At 40.9% G+C, this 20,180-nt stretch overlaps 2 protein-coding genes and 1 pseudogene across 6 annotated transcripts in view; all 3 read left to right on the top strand.

The window, feature by feature from the left end:
* LOC145486500 (uncharacterized) overlaps window positions 1-8,865 on the top strand; it is a 96,170-nt gene extending 87,305 nt beyond the window's left edge. The window contains exon 6 of the mRNA XM_081465174.1: window positions 8,694-8,865. Coding sequence (XP_081321300.1) covers window positions 8,694-8,712 — 19 coding nt within the window. The 3' untranslated portion in view covers window positions 8,713-8,865. The remainder of the gene's footprint in view (window positions 1-8,693) is intronic.
* On the top strand, window positions 3,154-6,715 carry LOC145486510 (uncharacterized; annotated as a pseudogene).
* A 10,305-nt stretch (window positions 8,866-19,170) lies between the features above and the next one.
* The window catches only part of LOC145486502 (uncharacterized), a 79,990-nt gene continuing 78,980 nt past the window's right edge, over window positions 19,171-20,180 (top strand). For 2 of the 5 annotated variants that reach the window (XM_081465182.1, XM_081465181.1), the window contains exons 1-2: window positions 19,192-19,343; window positions 19,513-19,561. The gene's annotated coding sequence lies outside the window, so the exon portion shown is untranslated. Of the gene's footprint in view, window positions 19,344-19,512; window positions 19,562-20,180 lie in introns of all 5 variants that reach the window. The other 3 variants (XM_081465184.1, XM_081465185.1, XM_081465183.1) reach the window with 3 other exon arrangements.

Genomic DNA, 20,180 nt, shown 5'->3' with positions numbered 1-20,180 from the left:
CTATGTTTCAATAAAAAGTTTGTGAAAAGAGACCTTTTCTGTCAAAATGATATATAAAACTAAAAAGGGTATAGAGGCTGGACCTCAGATCGGAGCCTTCCCATATGTAACTTTGTAGAGTACCTTCCCTTGATTTTAGATGTAAGGGAGGTAAAATCAGTATGAAGACTAGTGAGACAATCTCAGATAGTGCAGAGCGCAATTGATAGCTCTGGTACAGTAGTCCCATAAGTACTCACCCCTACTCGGTTCACTTCCGGTTTGTGTCTACCTTGGTAGTCTGCTACGGCTTTTCCCCTTTGCAGTGTGTATGTTTCAAGGTTGTATTTTCATTCAAGGTCCAAACATTAAGCACAAATTAATTACTACTGGTGCTTTAAGTTGATTTTCGTTCATTTAAAATTCAACAATACGCTGAAGCAGCAAACGTGACAATTTAGCTCTTCACGCCAACTTTGTAACTTGATACTTTTGTTTTCCTCGCAAAGCCATGTAATATGAAACCCTTGTTTTCTCCAAAACATACGGAAGATGTCCTTGTTTTTTGGAGATAAATGAAAGAAAGTTAAATATCTGATGTAGTGATGAAGAAACGGAACAGAGACGATGTTTTACTAAAAATGCAAATTTTTACCGATGAACAAGAACTAATTTAATTATCAGATAGTCACGAAATACCACTTTCTTTTTCTGTTGCCACCTTTGTTGTTAACAATAAAACAATTCAAAATTAACACACAACGATATTGATGGCTGAGAAGCTTTTCAACGAAAAGTATTGAAGATAAACAGCGCTACTTGGCCGATATGAATGAGTCTCCTCAAAGACTGATTAAATTAATTTGAACTTTCATTAGGTGCCACGGCGTCTGCAGCAATATTTGAGCATTTTCCTGGTTTCTTTTGTTACAAATTCACAATTTGCGGAGTATTAACGCCACTAACTTGAGAACTTTTTGGTCTCTCTTACAGACACAATTAAGGCAAGAAATAAACAAGTCGCTGAGGAGAAGCAATATATTTGAACTCTGACAAGCACACTATTGTAGATTGAAAACAGCAGATGATATTTGTTGAACCGACCTGTTTGTAATTCTAAAAGCTACGCAGCCACAGTAACGTTTCACTTTTGCAATAAAAAGGGACAACTGGCGCTACCTGAAAAATAACTGCCGTCCTTGGTCGCATGACACGATATATAAAATACTGCGTGTAAAGATAGTGTATAACACTAACAATGCTAGAACGCATACGTCTTACATGTTGAGCTCTACCATAAGGAAAACCACTCAACATTTGTGCGTGATTCCGTATGCAATGTATCCTTCACCTAATATAGAAGCCACGAACCCTAACTAATCTACGCATGCGTTTAGGGCAAATTAGTTTTGTTCTAAGGAGAATGGTACCACAAGGAGAGCAAGGGGTTACCTGAAACAAATATATAGCTTTGCGATGTTCAAAGTTAAGCGACGGCGATGGAATGTGTTTTACGTAGAGTACACATGTACCTTTCCCACCCTACTCCCATTACTTCCTTGCCTCTAGACTAATTAATTAATTGAAATTAATTAATTAAACAAACATTAAAGTTTACACCTTAGCGCCATAGGGCCATAGTGCCATAGCGCCATAGCGCCTTAGTTCCTTAGCGGCAGGCAACCCCCATAACCATCCCAATAGTGCACTCTGCACTAAAAATCACAGCAGGGTAGAAATTTTTGCCAAAGAAAACTGAATTGGTAATTCAACCATTGACAGTCGACCCTAACCTTTTGATTTTATGAGAGAGTGATTAGAGTTCTGTTAAACATTTGGGATTTTTTTTGTTACATCTCATATCTATATCACATTTAAAAACGAAATATCCATGGACAATTAATTGGAAAGCTCTAGCTGATTGTGGCTAACCTCTGACACATGTACAGCCAAACAGATGATGTCGTCGGTCAGTTCTGTTATTAAAGCCGTTGTTAAAGTTATAGTGTAGTTATTATTTGAACTTCAATGCATGCAATGCATTGTGCAAGAAAAAGAAAACAGAAGACGTATTACAAGTATTGTTGTAAGAAAAGACGCAAAGTTTAAAACTGCTGCCTTGGGGCACTGGCCCAGACAACATCACCTTTGGAAGCAACGAATGTCCTTGGACAATTTATTAAGCTTAACAGGACCGTAATGCGTGCAAAGTACCCGAACTAAAGCTGCAGCATCCAAGCCCGTATTCCATAGTCATTAGAGTAGGTAACCTTGATCATGCTAAAACTCAAGGAAAATGTGTCTTTTCAATGGCATTCTTTCAATTGCACAGCAAGCAACACCGTGACTAAAAGCCCTAGCTAGAAATGGCTTGTATTTGCTAAGGGTATTACATAAGAAAAGAAAAAAATATTTTTTACCTCATGCAGGTGTAACTGGAGGCCTTCCCCTTTGCTCGTTCGATTAAGATGGCGACTGCTGCCCCTTCACCCTTGGTAAGCTCTGTGGAGAAAACAAATGGAGCCAAGCTGAGCAGACTTCTCATTGATGGTGGAACAACGGTTCTTAGGAAGATTTTCGACAGTTATCATCCCCCAGCAAATCTGTTGGCTGATCGCAATGCAAACTATCATACTCTGAACAATCTCTTAAGGAGGAGGGTTTTACATAAACCACAGTGGGACCTACTGTTCCCGCCTGGTGGAGCCACACCAGACTCCAACACATTTGACATCACTTTGTTATTCCTCCTTCTAACCAACATTTGTGGACTCTCCCCTCCCCCCACAGGGTGGCTCACTAAGCCCCCTGCGAGTGACACCTCTCTTGAGGCAAACCTCGCTCGCATCAAGTTTTTTCGCAATGAGTTGCACGGTCATGTTACTACTACGGGTGTTACTACACCTACTTTCTCTGCTCTGTGGCTGGAGATTAGTGCTGTTCTTGTTGCTCTTGGCTTGCCTCAAGGGGAAATTGATAGATTGAAAGCAGAGCGTTGTGGAGAGGAAGATTTTATTGACGTGTTGTTTGAGTGGGCTGACAGTGAAGAAGACATCAAGTCACAGCAGAAGGACATACGTCAATTTCAAACAAAAACTGGGCAAACTGTTGATGAAGTACGTCAGACTCAACTAGAAGATCGGAAAATACTTCAAGACAGCAACCGGATGTTGGAATAAGTGCATGAGGTAGAGACCAAAACACAGCAAACTGTTAATGAAGTACGTCAGTCCCAAATCAAAACACAGCAAGCTGTTGATGAAGTACGTCAGTCCCAGAACAAGACACAGCAAACTGTTGATGAAGTACGTCAGTCCGAGACCAAAACACAACAAACTGTTGATGAAGTACGTCAGTCCCAGATCAAAACACAGCAAACTGTTGATGAAATAAGTGAGTCCCAGACCAAAACACAGCGAACTGTTGATGAACTACGTCAGTCCCAGACCGAAACACAGCAAACTGTTGATGAAGTACGTGAAAAACAACTAGAGGATCGTGGGACAATTCAAGATAGCAACATGACGCTGCAAGAGGTATTTCAGATAGACATCAAGTTGTTACAAATGTTCGTGAAACTCAAATTGATGACAGCAAAGCAATTCAGAAAATGAGTCAGAGCCAAACGAACACAGAGAGGGATGTTGCGAAAGTACTCGACAGACAAGAAGAATTCCATAGGACACTTCAGGAAACGGAGTCAAGAGTAGAAGAAGCTTACGGAAAGCTGTTAAGAATCCAAGGTGAACACTTTGAAACTATGCGACAAGATTTGAAGCAAACAGCTGAAGACTTAGAAAGTCAAAGAGAAAAGCGCAGGGAAAACAAAATCCTCAAGAAACTCGCAAAGATTGATACCTTGAAGAATGTAAGACATCACGCAGACAGATACATAGAGGGAACCCGTTTGTCAATATTTTCGAAGGTCGAGAGTTGGTTAGATGACAGAAGTTCCCCAAATCGTGTGATGGTGGTCAGTGGAAATGCTGGGATGGGGAAATCTGTAGTCTCAGCTGTCATGTGTGAAAGGATGCAAGAGGCTGCAGGACTAGCCGGAAGCCACTTCTGTCAGCATGACAGGGCGCGCCACAGGAATCCCAAGGTGATGCTACAGTCCTTAGCCAGTCAGCTGTGTGATTCTCTGCCAGACTACAAGAAAGTGCTCGTGGAAAAGCTGTCAAGAAATCTGGGCTTAGAGATTAACAGCATGGAAGTGAAGGATCTGTTCGAAGTGCTGTTTGAGGAACCTCTAACCAGCTTGAATGATCCTGGTTCGACCTACCTCATTGCAATAGATGGGCTAGACGAAAGCGAACTGCAACGACGAAATGAGCTACTAGATGTAATTGCTGATTACTTCCAAACTCTTCCACTTTGGATTCGATTTCTGGTGACAACGCGACCGGAAAGAAACATAGCAGAAACTCTAAAGGTTTTGCACCCCCTGCGGCTGGATCCAAACGTTGAAGAGAACGTGAAGGATATTCACCTTTGCTTTGAAAAGCAAATCAGCCATTTATTGCAATCGGAGCATCGAGAAAAGATCTTGCCAGCACTGGTTCAAAAGTCAGAAGGAGTCATGCTATATGCTCATTACCTGGTTGATTTCATAAAGAAGGAAGTGCCTTTTGTAACCCCTGAGCTGCTGGACAGCATCCTACCATCAGGTATTTCGTCTGTATACCAGTCGTATTTCAAGCGACTGGAGACTGAACTTTGTAAGGAACTTAACGTCACGGAAGACCAATTTTGGACATTTCTGAGTGCGGTCGCAGCCGCAAGAGAGCCACTGCCACTCGGTTTCGTTTCTAAATTGTTGCTACCAGGTAAATCCACATCATTGGCTCAGCGAAAAGTAAATGCGGCAACTGCATGTGTCTCAGCACTTCTGCCCGTTCAAGACAAGTGTATTCACTTCTTTCACAGGTCGGTCAAAGACTGGTTGATTGATACTTTTAACTACGGACATCACGACTTCAGTGTGGACGAAAAAGAAGGCTCTGAGGTCCTGTTTAAGCTCTGCGTTGATGAGCTTGATGAGGTGAAACGAAAAGGCGTCGACTGGGCACAATTCAACGACACTACAAAGTACGCTCTGCGACATGGAGTTCAACACATGTTACAACTAGAGGATGCGAGAGTATGCAGCCTTGAGGAATTTGTGACGAAATTTGCTTTGGACTTATTGTTTGTGCAAGCAGAGTTGGGGTCTAATGTAGCAGCGGCGGTAAAAGACTTGTTTTCCGGAACATCTAGACTTTGTGTCCAGAAGCGGATGGGCATCGAAGAATTTAAAACGGACCATAACACTGCCTTGGTCTTGTCACAGCGTGTTTCGGAATTACAAAGGCTTTCCGACACCATCTTAGAAATCTTGAAGAACGAGGGAGGACCTCAAGTTTCATCTGAAGCTTTAAAACTTTTTAAAGGAACTATTTGCAAATCGTATTTCAATGTTCAGCTGTCGTGTAACCTGTTTTGATGTTTCACCGCAATTAGACTACATGCTATGCGAATATGAAAATAACACAATACAGCTATGGTCGCTCCATACTGGCAAGCCTTGGAAACGAGATGTCAAGATAACGAAAGATTACTGCTTCAAGTATGACGACGATGATCCTTTCTGCAAACCGTCATATAGGGCAACGTAAAATCACTGCTACTACGGGTTGGGAATGATGCTTTGTCGTATCCTCCTAAGTCATCGTACCGCTTAGTGATGTTTCCTTCTGCAAAGGACCTTGTCTTGCTAGGAATCCTCAGTCATTCTTATACGTCTGACGGGGACCTGAAACCACTTTTTCTTTCGAGCAAGTGCTGTTTCTGAATTTTTCAATTTCTGGAGACAAGATCAAGATGCTAACTGATCGCACCAACGCTAAATCAGTTATCATATGGAGTCTAACAGATGGTTCAGTGATAAATCGTTTTGAGAGGAATGACAAGATTTTGTCCTTTGCTTGGTCTCCCGATGGAAGACTGTTAGCAATTTCTGACCTTCCTGGTTCGATTGTTTTGCATGACGTAGCGGATGATTATAGAACTCGAGCGACTATTTCAGAAGTGTGCGGAATGATAAAGTTCTCCCCTGTCTGTCGATGTCTGTATTGCCTGGTTTTCAACAGTGCCAGGTGCAATCTCTTTCGTTTAGACGTCAACATGGAAAATGAAGAAGTGTCTTATCAGCCGTGGGAATTTGAGTCGTGTAATGAGACCGGATTGTTATTAGGAGATCCTTTTTACTTGCCATCTGAAAGAGATGCCATCCACTCATGGGAACCTGGACTTGCTTTTTAGCCTGCGTAGCTGGCGGGATTTCGCGTGCGAGTGCTTTTGTTTTGGCGGCGAAGCCGTGAACGTGAGCGGCGAAGTCGTGAGGGGATTGGTGAGGAGTCGAGTTGAAACCATAAGAAATGAGGCAGGCGGGAATTTCACTCATGACTTCGCCGCTCGCGAATTTTCTCGCGGGCCGTGAAGAAAAATAATGGCGGCTCCGCCGCCAAATATCGCTCGCGAATCCCGCCAGGTACTCAGGCTACTTGCCTTTGTGTTGAATAAACAATTTGTATTGAGAGTTGCTTCAAGGGATCGAGTTCTAGACATACTGCAGCTTGATGAACTGACGACAGTGCCAGAGTTTCAAAGACTATTGTGAGGAATGCCGTATTATCATTGAATGATGACACGCTGTTTGTTATCACTACAACAGATCGGAATCCAGCAACACTTATGGCTTGGGACATTTCAAGTGGCACGCTCAAACCTGGGAAAAGAGTTTTTGAAGACACTGGTTGGCTTAATGAAAATAATCTTGTCGCTGTAAGAGAAGGTGTTCTGTTGCAAACCAGTAGCACCCTTAAGCTGTGGACTTTTTTGAGTGCATCCGAAGTTGGACCAACTTAGAGGATATCGCTGATGTAATCCCCATATCAGAAGAACGAGTGGCCTGTGACAGAAGGAGGAAAGTCATCATTGTGGATACAATCAGGGAGGGCATTCTGTCAACAGTTACTATTGATGGGAGTTTTGTTGCATGCAACAGTAAATGTCACGTGATAACCACTGATCTTTGCGAATTGCAGATGCATTGTGATGTTGTTTTCTGGAAGATTTTGGAACCTTTTTGAACCCTTTTTCTTTCCTCGCAGCAAGACATTTTCTCCTACTGAACAGTAGTGCGTACTTGGTGATTCTGAAGCCCTTTTCGTCCTCGATGTAGATTTAGGAGAAAAACTCCGCACATTTCAACCATAAACTCAAAACCCCGCGTTTCCTAGAAACCTTGATTGCAAGTTTGTTAGTGACGAGGAGTGCGTTGCCTGCCTCAGTGATGGTTTAAGAGGTTATTTCCTTCAGCTGTTTAAGGTTAAGTCAGGTGACCTGCGGAGTGAAATTGCTGTAGAAAGCCGTGTGTACAGTTTAACAGCTTGTCCTCGTGAGCGTCATATCGCCATTGGCTTTACAGATTCCAAAGTGAATTTCAAAGTTTTTCGGGTGACGTTGCCGGGAGATAAACACAGCAGGAAGAACAAAAGGTCAGGTTTTATTAATAAGGAACAAAGTTACAATACAATAACTTGAACCGAGCCACCTGAGAGATTTTAACCAATCACAGTACGATTTTCGAACAGAAGAATCTAAGTTGATCTCACCAATCATGTTTGAGTAGCGCGTTTCTTGGCCCTTGGAACGAACGATTTTGATTGGCTGGTAATTGGATTCAAATTTCTTGACTTAAACAGCACCACAAGCGAGCGATCAAAATAATTTCAGTTGAACCTAGCGCGTAGAAAACAATGCGTTACGGTCCAAGGACAAAAAATAATAAATTTGAAGAAATGATTTTCAACTCGACCGAAAGATCCTGTTCTTTAACGAAAACAATTTTGAATCCAGCACAAGATAGCTAACACCCTGAGTCTGGCAACAAATACAATAGAGTACATGACACGCGCCCATTCAGAGTGTTCGTCCTTGGTTCAGATTATTTTTGTCGCTCATTTGTCAAGCTGTTCAAATCAACGACAACAGCTAACATTGACGCCGCTCCAACCACGAACAAACTCAGCTACGTATGGCTCAAACTCATGCTGTGATTGGCTGAAAACTCTTTGGGAACCCACTTGAAGTCACTACACTGTGAAAGCAACACAAAGAGTTAAAATTGTTTAAAGCATTTATCAATACTAATATCACTGAGGTAATCCCGGATATTAACATAAAACTTGCATTAGAAATGAAATTATGATAAACGTGAAACTCGGTGAACAATAATTCGACCAGTTTGTCGCGAGCACGGGACAATGGGGGAAAAATTTAAGGTCCCCGCGGTCCAAACCTATGAACTACGGTATACCAGTCGAGTGCTCTAACCACTGAGCTTCTGATAACCCCTGGTGACTTTTTCCAATAACACTTTTTATTATAGCTTGTCTCTTGTTCATCAATTTCCTCTCCGTGTTCAGTTCATCGATTCTTTTGTCCTGTAACTCCTCCCCCATCCCACGCCTGTATGACTGAAATAAAAGAATTTAAATATTTCTTCTTGATTCAATTACATATTTCACTGGTAAATAACATGCATGTTTGGTCTTCCTACACAAGAATGATCTGTGTGTTTGATTAGACTGGTCATCGTATTGTACATCATGTTGTTTATGTGATCTCATATTTCAATTTTTCTTTTTTTTTTTTTTCATCTTTTGAGGCAGGATCAAGCCTAAAAAGTGATAAGAGTACACTGCAGCTAGTTGGAATTTCCAGACGAATCGGCTGGCTGAATGATATGGTAGTAAACTGATCGAGTACCAGCCATTTGAGCCAAGAAGAGGACAGACTTTGCAGTGGATCTGTAAATAGACTTTGGTGAAAATGTGATATTTTAAACTACTGAAGGCCTCTTTATTTCTTAGAAAAATTAGAAGAACGTGCAAAGTGCGCAGCACCAAAGAATCGCGCGATTGTTCGGTCACGAATTCTTTCTATGAACTTCTGTGAGAGCTAAAAGGTTTCAAATTGCGTAAAAGAATCAATTGCATCATTTGCTAAAATACAATGGTAAAAAGTTTATATGTAAGTTTAAGTGGAAATAAGTTGCAAATAAGTAAATACGTTCGTGGGCAGTGGTATGAAAACCAATTTCAAGCTACAAAGTTAAACTGTGGTAATTAAAAAAGTGATTACATTTACCGGTTTAGAGAAATGACGGAAATTGGAGAAAGTTCCTAAACAAGAGTGTACATGCTGTCAGTACAAGAGAATAATCGTGACTAATTTTGAACCAGTTGTAGTGTTTTTAATTTAATAAACTATTTTAGTTTCCTCGCGGCAATGGAATCGAGAATTCAGTTTTCAATGTGCGTGAGTCAGTCTTGTGATGATCAAAAAGGCAAATGTTTTAGTTACGTTTGAGCAAATGCTGGTTTGAACTTGAAATGCATTAGAGAACAGCTTGACTTAATGAGACTAGCATTTTCAAAAGTATCGTGTGTTTTTTCAAACCTAGTTACTTTCTTATGAGATATAAGATTGCACGCGTGTTCTCATTGGTCGATAGGTGTGTTTAGATCAGAGTATGTAAACACAGTCGTGTTTCTGTGTTCTAAGAAATAGTTTAATTTACAAAAGTATTAGAGGACTTTTTTCCGTGTTTACGTAGCCTTATCTAAACATTCGGGGCGGAGGTGGGGAAGGGGGGGGGGGGGGGTTGAATGAATTCTCGAAAGTTGTGCAAGCCCTCCACTGCGCCTCGGGTTTGTATAACTTTCTCGAATTCTCCCAACTCCCTCGTGTTCATATGAAGCCATGTAAACACGGAAAAAATCCTTAGATATACGGTACCGAATGATTACATCAGAATTCAATGAAGTTTACTACTTAGGGGAATGTTTGTTTACAATATTTGCCCTATTCGCTGAAAAGCCTCAGTTTTTGATCAACTTACAAGATATCAGCTTTTGATATTGATTGGGCATGGCATTATTGACTAGCTGTCCAAAGCAATTTCATCCTGATGTATTGTTCTGTATTAAATGTGGGTTTAAAAAGTCAAATTTTGTAAGGGATGTATTGGCTCCTTAAGCCTTTTGCCATTCAGAAATTTTGCGGCAGTTTTTTAAAGCCAGTGTCTTCTTCAGTACTACACCCAAAGAGCTAAAGTATGTTTTACTCGCTCTATGTATCAATTCGTATCTAGCATGACGCCTACCTCAGTTCTCCTCGCAAAGTCGTATGCTAATGAGGCAAAATATAAACAATGACGTCAGCAGAGATTCCTCTATTCAGACGCCATTACATCATAAGAAAGATTAAGCATGACACCTGTGTATATGAAATCAATCAGAATCAAATTCTGTCCACAGTTTGAACTTGTATAATGTTAGAAAACCCAGTGTCATTCAATGACACTGTGTAAGTTATAGGAAATAGAGCTTCTTAAGGATTTGTAAAAACTACATTTTATTTATTTCTTGTAAAAAAGAAAAAGTATTTTATCGAAGGCTTTGTAGACGGAGATATTTTAAATTTAGTTAGCTTTTGTGGGAAATGCAATTTATTTGGACCGTGGAGAAAAGATGTTATGTTACCGATCGTTTAACTTATATACACTTTTCCCAAATCGCATTATATTTTCATAACGTTTGTTACCGAGAGATTTGAAGTTTTCAGTGTAGCATCTTGTTAAAAGTAAAATAATCGATTCGAACACGACTCGATTTAAATTGAATAAAACTTAAGAGTTTGTAAAATAAAAAGGCTGTTGTGTTACATCAGTGTAAGAGCGAAGCTAAAGTGAACTTGAAATGATAAACCGCGGTAGCCGCAAAGGGGTATAAAGATGCTTTCCTAATATTGCAACAGCGGCTTAGTTTTCGCGCGCATATATCAGCCAATCAGAAAAAACCCAGATATTTGAGAATAAGTTATGTTCATGGGAAATGGTTTTCTTTTCAGCATTCCCATTTTATTAGAGGGGAGGAAAAAACCTTTGGTAACCGGGGTAAATTGAATATGAAGACGGCTATATTTAGACGAATTAAGCCCGTATACTCGGGCTAGCTTCCCCTACCCCTCCCGCGGAGCCTAGGGTATCAGATTTTCTTATAGAGGCTAGTTATTCCCGCCGAACTTTTATGACGTTTTCTCTGTATCAATTAACCAGTTCACAGAGGAGTACATGCTGATCATTTCAACAGATAGAGGATGAAGGACAAGTCGGTCAATTGCATTGCCTACAAAATACGCGCAGTGAGACGCAAGTAATGCAGGTTACCAAGTTATATTTCGGTATTATACTGTTACAAGAGATTATCAAGGTAAGAGAGTGAATCCCCCATATAGGCCTTATGTCCAAGGTAATCCCTCTTAAGTTATTTTTACACGTCTGAGCGCCCTGTTTATAATATCGCCAACCAGAGACACTACCAGAATTTGTAGATCTCGTCATCATTATGGGATATTTCGCGCGGAATGTAACGAAATAAACAACATACCTTGGCTACTATACGAGAAGCTGATATCATTTCCAGTTAAGCTCAATATTAGTATGTGTGCGCTCGCCTCCGGATCGAGCGGTCCGGGTTCGAGCCCCAGCCGGCGACATTGTGTTGTGTTCTAGTGTAAGACACTTAACTCTCACAGTGCCTTTCTCCACCCAGGTGTAGAAATGGGTACCAGCGAATAATGCTGGGGTGTAACCCTGCGAAAGACTAGAAACCAGTGCAAGGGGGAGTAGAAATACTCCTAGTCGCTTCATGCTACAGAAACCGGGACAAGCTCCGGTCTGATGGAACACTTGGCTCGTATGCAGACTTTACCTACCTCAATACTGGTATGCCGCGTTTGGAGTTATTGCAATGCTCGAGAGAAGAAGAAATAACCCTTTAATACCCGGTGTAAATGAAACGGCTGCATGTAGAGACGACATGAGCGCGATTTCTCTCACACACTTTCCTCCCCCCCCCCCCTCCCCCACTCTTTCCCTCGCCTCCCTACTCCTCTCCCGCGTCGCCTGCGGTATGAGCCTTACGCTAACAGCTCAGTAGTCTTAAGCAACAGACACTCAAAAAGATGTTATAGTAAATGTGGATTTTCATGAGTTGCAGTTTGCGGGAGAATTTAGAGACCTCTCAGCAAAGCGGTGTCCTTCACATATGATCGATAAACTCTTCTACTGAATAGAGCGGTTTTCATTTGAGTGACGAAAAGTAATTGGATTTGCATTACTGCGCTACACGATTAGCTTAAAAAAAAACTCGCGCCACTTTCTCATCCAATCAGAAGTGGTATTTCAAGTTTTGTTTACTGGATTGTCGGTATCCATTTGAAATAGATAGAGTCATTGGCAATCACTCTACCGGCTCAATTGAAATCTGTTCAGCTCAGATCCCAGTTAATTGTAATTCACTCCGGTCCTCAACTTACGGGACATCGAGCTTACAAGTAACATTTTTTTCTTTTTTCTGTGATTTTGCACCGTGATGGCAGGGTTGGCTATCGACTAGAAGCTTGCAGACACTGGAGACATGATCGGCAACCCGCTCCTGAGAGACCGAGAATTGCCCAAAGACCAAGGCCAAGATTTATTTTTCGCTGCTCCTTTGTCGTGCTCCTGGGGGAGGAGGAGGGAGTACTCCCAGAAAAATCGACTGGGGGTGTGCGGCCCGCTTCCCAAACCCTTACCTTATTTATGACCTAAGACCGGACCCGTAAATCAATACCCTGTTTCAGACTTGTCTTATAATTAGTTACCTAGTTCAAGGCATTGTAAAGGGCTTTTGTTGATGGTCCGTCTCGATAATGATGAAAAGGTAGTTTCTTCTAAAAAAAAAAAAAAAAGACATACCGAATTCAGGACTAGGGTGCAAAAAACATACCCAATTAAGACTAAACTGGCCAAAAACGATGCCCTATTTATGCCCAAAACGGCTAAAAACCATACCCTTTCAACCCTTTGGGGCCGTACATTACATAGCTCATCTAAGAGAGGACCCCCCGGGATCGTGCTCCACGCTCTGTCCCATTAAACTGCCTGTTCCGCTGTTCTGCGGTCTCTTGAAGGACCCTTGGAGTTTTGCCTTTTCCGCTTGTTTCGAGTCCTCTTTTTACAATAACTGCCTAATTTGTCGCGCGCTGATTGGCTCATATTTATCATCAATAGGAGCACAGACGGACATAATTTTAAAGTTGAACTTTTAGCTGTCAAACTGTCAACTTTTTAACTAATGAAATTTTATGGACTTTATTAAGTCACCAATCAAAAAGAGAGAAAAGCTATTGACAATGTTCGCGTCACTTTGAATAAACCACTTATCTTTGTTTACGGCAAGTTTACGGCGTCTTTTCCCCTCATTTATTCCCAGCATTTGACCATTTTGGGGTCTTGTTATCGTATACAACTAATTGGCGTCAGTTTTTTATGCGTCTGTGCTCTTATTGATGATAAATTTCGACATAACATTGTCAAAGTTTACTGCGGAAGCGCTCGCCTGCGGCTCGTGGTTCCACAGACACTTTGACAATGTTATGACGAAATTAGTCATCAATAAGAGGACAGACGCATAAAAACTGACGTCAATTTGTTAAAATGCGAGTAAAACTTGAGTGTGCTTGCACTGTTAGCCGCAGGCGTGACACATAGGGGATATGATCTGATTTTTCAGCGAATTCTCAGAGCTACTATCAGAAGAAAGGTATGGCAGACAATAGGGAGATTCCATATTTTTATCTCGGGACTGAAGTGGTTTTTCTTGGTAATTTCACGAGTTTCCGTTCTGTGTCGGCTGAAGTGCTCCATTGCAGGAGTAATTTTGTCGTCACGCACTATCACTACTCGAAGAAACGTTGGTGAAAGAGCTTTGCAAAAGCTTGAAATTTGTTTTAAGTGTACATGGCAGATATATATTTTTTATTTGCTTGATGGAATCTACATGAGATCGTGACATGGAGATCGAAATAAAAATTGGTTATGGTTGTTTTTTCACCGCTATTTAGCTATCTGAAAACGTGAAATTTCACTTCTTGTTGGGTTGGGACCTGGGACTAGTCATGCTGTAACGTTAAAACAAGAATGCAGGTCTACATATCTTTCGTCAATGTTTAATTGTTTGTAAAAATAAATGTACACTTTAAGGTTTCAAAAGCTGTTGGCTTTTCTCAACACAGTCTTTCATTGTTGATTTTCAGGTGCAAAGTATTCTAAAACGTTTCAGGAAACACCATACAGTGACGATATGGAAGATGAAGAAGCCAGTTTCTCTCAAACAACAACTGCCGAACCCTCACCATCCTTAGCAGATCAGGGAAAGAACACTTTTTAATGTCTACGACAAACACGAAAATTTTCTTGACAAACCACCGGCCGGAGGACGTGCTCAATATGCGACTTTCATGATCCTCGTAAATTGTTTGTTTTGTCCTTAGCAAGCTTGGAAACTGCTGTGTGTTCAGTGTGCTTCTCTCGCTCAATCCAGAAACCAAAGGTCTTCCATTCAACTCAGCGAGACTCAGCGGCGTCCGAGTTACGAAACTTTGGGGTTTTGGTAGCTTCGCGGATTAGACGTAGCGGTCCGCTGTCATCTAAAAACTGGTCAAAAATCTCACTCACAAGAAACAAATGAGCTAAGCCGGGCTAGACGGACAAATACTGATTATTTTATTTTTGAAAGGCCATTTGTTGCTTGAGCTAATGACGGTGCAAACAGAAACCATATACTTGGCACTTTGTAGCCGATATGAAAGGTTTGGAATAGAATAACTTCATGAGCTGTAATTTTATATTGTGTAATATTGTATAATATTCTGTAAAAAAAAAAAGAGAAAAATCAAAGTTTTCAATAAAATATTTACCATTACAGTGGAACCCCGTCACTGACCCAACTATTACGGAGTCTTTCTTCAGTTATTTAAAAACGTCCTTAATAAGAACAGTATTTTCTACTTTATAAATTTTAATAAGTTTATATATTTTGAAATCGCATGGAAGGTAGGCTCGATTTCCAGCCCTTTTGGGAGTCCGGCTGTTGAGATAAGGAACGCGGGCTCACAAAACGGCCGGAAATCGAGCCTAGATGGAAGGGCGCCTGATACGAAGCTGCTGAGGCCATAGACAGGTCTGGGGATGTTTTAGTAATGCTTTGTTCGGTGAGGAAAACTATTTGCGGGTATGTTTATCAGTTGGCATATGCTCCAGATATTTTCCCCTAATAAAACCAAGGACACACCTACCAGGTCACCCTTTGTTCAGACCAGCCACATGACTTTTAATTAAGAAAAAAAATGAGATTGGCTACCGGTTTGCGGAAATAAAAATTGAAATATAGCACTATTTGTTCGAAGATAATCCTTTTCGATTCTAAACTTGTTTCAGAGGTCTCTTTTCAAGTGCTTGATGCTTGAGAACAGAATAAAAACAGAATCACAATGAAGCAAGGCTGATTACTACGTAGGAAACTTAACGCGACAACGACATGATAAAGTCCAAACTGAAAGCCAAGAATTGACACCGTGGACAGCTGTTTCGACCTGGTTGGGTCTCGTCAGCACGGTGTAGCAGCAAAAAATAAGGCAACGAGCACGAAGGCCAATTGTCTACTAAATGCACACAGTAATGACCACAGCGCAAATACTCAGGCTACAGCTTACTAGGTTATGAGATTTCCACATGCAAGCTAGTTCGTCCCGTAACACTTCTTATGTTCACACAGGAGTACATGCTGATAATTTCAGCAGAATAAGGAAAAAGATCAAGTCGATCAATTCCCTTGTCCACAAATTGTACGCAGAGGGACACAAGTATAAGCTAGTATACAAGTTATCAAGTTTTATAAGCAATTAAATACTTTCACTCGCACGCGATTGGTCTAAACACGTCGCGTGTTGAATATACCCCAGCTAAAACTGGGGAATATCTGAGTAATATTCCCCAATTTTAAAAACATTCCGCGCGTTGCGAAATATATTTGAAGGAATATAAACATAATAGCCTCCATTTGACTTTGCACGGATGTTTGTCCTTGGACATTAACTGTTCTTAATGAGCCTAATACCCCACGAGTCATTTTCTTGGTATACACGAGCCTTCAGGCGGCGCGTAGACCAAGAAAGTCAAGAAAATACAAATGACAAGTGAGATATTCCATGATATACCACGAGAGAACGTTGGATAACTATTTTATAGCATGCCATAGAAAATAGAGTGGCCAACACAATCAATGCGACAGACGTAATGGGATGGTTGGATATAATACCGTCGAATATACAACGGCTTTCCTGTATTCTGATTGGCTGTATATCCTATGGCATGGGATAAATTTCAGTATTACACTCTCATCAAATTGATGATGGTAAAGTATGATACTGAAAGATAACTTGTATTACATTACTATGGGGAACTTTTAAAATTGGTATGGGAAACTGTGGGCTATTTAACCTTCAGTCTTTGGGCATGAAATTAAATTGAAGTGAGGAAATGCAAATGAGGAAACATTATCTCATGTAGCCTGAAGTTCAGCTGTCTTCTGGTCCACATTCTCTCTTGGCAGTATTCCACAGTTCATAAGTTGAAATTTCAGCGCCATTGCAGACTTTGTGCGTTGGGAACAACCTCGTCTCCAGGGCCTTCTCTTCGACGATTTTTAAAATGGCGGACAACGGCCCGTGTCACAGTGATTTGGGTATCCCTGAGTTTTGGGTACCCCCGTACCCAAATCCCTAGTGTTTTGGGTATCCCCACTGGGGATACCCAAAACACTGAAAGCTTAAAACTGGGGCAAGTGAAATCATCCACAAGTCTGTTCAAAACCCAATTATCTTCTTAGTAAGCTTTGTCTCAATAAATTAAAGCATTATTTTACTTGATATAAAGACAATACGTCGCTGAAAATAGTCGCAATTTAGAACAGACTGTCTGATCTGAGTCCGCAGTATTAAACGACATACAAAACCGAATTCGCGCGCCAAAGTGCCTTGTATGAACATGCGCTTGGTGCCTATTGATAACCCTTGCAATGCCGCTATTTTAAACACGAAAGGCACATTCTAAACCTCGTATAGTTCGGCAATTAAATTTAATCAATATACGAACGAACACACTGAGATACGGGCGTCACGCAATATGCACACAAGTCTCAAGCTGTAACTGACCTCTGTGCATGCTGCCTGTCTGAAATAAATTTTGTCTTAGAATTGTTTATTTATCGCTCTTTCCTTGACCATCCCTCCCATTAGATTTTGCCGGCGAACAGTTCTCTATACCATTTAACGAGGTTCTTTTTCCTTTGTTTTGGGAAGAAATCCAAAATAAGTATAAATAAAGTGGACAAGGCTTAAATCTTTGGACAGGGGAAACAAGTAAAAGTAGGATACCCAAATCCCTAGTGATCTGGGTATCCCCTTCTGAAGTGTTGGCTTGCAATCATTTCTTTAATTCAGGGTAGCCAAATCGACCGAAGATAGAAAGGCAAAGCAAACTTGCAAAGTCGAAAGTCAGTCAAGAGAGAAAAGGACTAGGAATGCCAAATTGTAAGGGATACCCAAATCCCTAGTGATATGGGTATCCCCTTCTGGAGTGTTTGTTTGTCCTCGTTTCTTTAATTCAGGGTAGCCAAATGAACCGAAGATTAAACAGGCAAAGCAAACTTTCAAAGACAAAAGGCGTAGAAGGGGGAAAAAGAAAAAAAGAAATGCAAAAAATTAAGGGATACCCAAATCCCTGGTGATGTGGGTATCCCCTCGCAGAGTGTTTATTTGTTATTGTTTCTTTAATTCAGGGTAACCAAATCGACTGAAGATACAAAAACAAAGCAAACTTGCAAAGACGAAAGTCATCCCGATGTGGAAAGGACTAGAAATGCTGAAATGTAAGGGATACCCAAATCCCTAGTGATATGGGTATCCCCTCCCAGTGTGTTTATTTGTTCAAATAAACATATTGGAGGGGGATACCCATATCACCAGGGATTTGGGTATCCCTTACGTTTTAGCATTTCTAGTCGTTTCCTCATTGGAACGACTTTCGTATTTGCAAGCTTGCTTTGCTTTTTTATCTTCGGTCGATTTGGCTACCCTGAATTAAAGAAACAATAACAAATAAACATATTGGAAGGGGATACCCATATCACTAGGGATTTGGGTATCCCTTACGTTTTAGCATTTCTAGTCGTTTCCTCATTGCAATGACTTTCGTATTTGCAAGTTTGCTTTGCTTTTTATCTTCGGTTGATTTGGCTACCCTGAATTAAAGAAACGATCACAAATAAACATATTGGAAGGGAGTACCCATATCACTAGGGATTTGGGTATCCCTTAATTTTTCGCATTTCTTGTCCTTTCTCCCCTTCAACGCCTTTCGCCTTTAAAAATTTGCTTTGCCTTTTTAATCTTCGGTCGATTTAGCTGCCTGAAGTAAAGAAATGATAACAAACAAACACCTTAGAAAGGGATACACATATCACTACGGATTTGGGTATCCCCTACATTTGAGCAGTTTGATCTAGTTCTTTCCTCATTAGAATTAATTTCGTCTTTGTAAGTTTGCTTTGCCTTTTAGATTTGGCTACCCTAAATTAAAGAAACAATAAGAAGCAGGCACATTGCAAAGGCAAGTAATAGGAGAGATAATCAAGGAAAGGGCGATAAATAAACAAGTCTGAGACAAGGTTTATTTCAGACAGGCAACATACACAGAGGTCAGTCATAGCTTGAGACCCGCATATTGCGTGACGGCCGTATCTCAGTGTGCCCGCTCGCATATTGATTTTATTCAATGGCCGAACTATCCGAGGTTTATAATGCGCCTTTCTTGTTTAAAATGACGTGCATTTCAAGGGTTATCGATAGGCACTAAGCGCATGTTCATACAAGGAGCTTTGGCGCGTGAATACGGTTTTGTATGTCGTTCTACTAATGAGGACTAGGATCAGACAGTGTTATAAATTGTGACTATTTTCAGCGACGTTATGTGTTTATATCAAGGTTAAGAAAGCTTTTATTTACTGAGACAAAGCTTTCTAAGAATATAAATGGTTTTTGAGCAGAATTATGGATGATTTCACTTGCCCCCAGTCTGTGGTATTTAACGCTTTCAGTGTTTTGGGTATCCCTACTGGGGATACCCAAAACACTAGGGATTTGGGTACGGGGGTACCCAAAACACGGGGATACCCAAATCACTGTGACACCGCCATTTCGAAAAATGGAGAAGGCCCTGGCGACGAGGTTGCGTTGGGGATTCTGGGTCCTTCGCAGATCACTGGCATTTTGGGTTGTACTGCAGCCAAGGAAGGGTGTTGTTGTTGCGCTGTTTTGCTGAGATTCGAAGTCATCTACCATTGGGGAACTAGGGATCTATTTTCGACAGCAAGGTTAGTGTAGAATGATATTCCTTTCTGTGGCCTATTAACAGCAACACAGCGTTTCCATTTTCTTGTTTGAACAGGTATTTCTGTATCGAAGTATTCACTTCCGCTTTCGATTTCTTCAATTTGTGCCAAGCTTTCTTCCTCCTCACTGGATTATTGTCATCTATTGCAGGTCTTTTTCTGCGAAATTTCGAAGCGAAAATGTGATTGACGGCATAGAGGTAGGAATTTTAGTTACTGTGAGTAAGAATCCAGCTTGGGTTTGCTGAAAAATCATCCACTATATGTGGCATGCTGTAAAGAGCTTAAAACTAAGAATATAAGCTTACCTTTATGTTTGGTTCCTGTGGGCTCCAGGGGTCATTCAGTCATTAATATCGACTGCAGGTTGCTTTGATGGATCAAGATGAAGATCGAAAGGAACGTTGTGTGTACCGTCAACTCTCTTTCTGGTTGGCTGATTGGTTGTATTGCTCTTTGCTTGTCTGTGAGGTCTAAACTGTCTTTATACTATAAGTAATCACAGATTAAACTGTTTAGTAATGACTGGTTTGCTACCTTTATGATGAATCAAGTCATTTGGTCAACATTTTAATTACAGCTGGATCATTGGGAATTTGCATTTGGAAACATCCCAGCTAGATATTTGCGTTGCTAGATTTTAATTTGATGATAGATGCGAATGCAGCTAAAACACTACTGGAGAAAAGACCTGAAAAAATTTTCAGGCTTTGAACAGGCCAAACCCACACATGACTGCTCTCATGTGGGTTTAATAGCTCAGTTGGAAGAGCATTGCACCGGTAAGGCAAAGGTCATGGGTTTGAATCCCGTTCAAAA

The sequence above is a fragment of the Orbicella franksi genome, chromosome 5 (assembly GCF_964199315.1).
Source record: "Orbicella franksi chromosome 5, jaOrbFran1.1, whole genome shotgun sequence".
NCBI classification, from domain to species: domain Eukaryota; kingdom Metazoa; phylum Cnidaria; class Anthozoa; order Scleractinia; family Merulinidae; genus Orbicella; species Orbicella franksi.
This window is presented reverse-complemented; position numbering and strand designations above follow the sequence as displayed.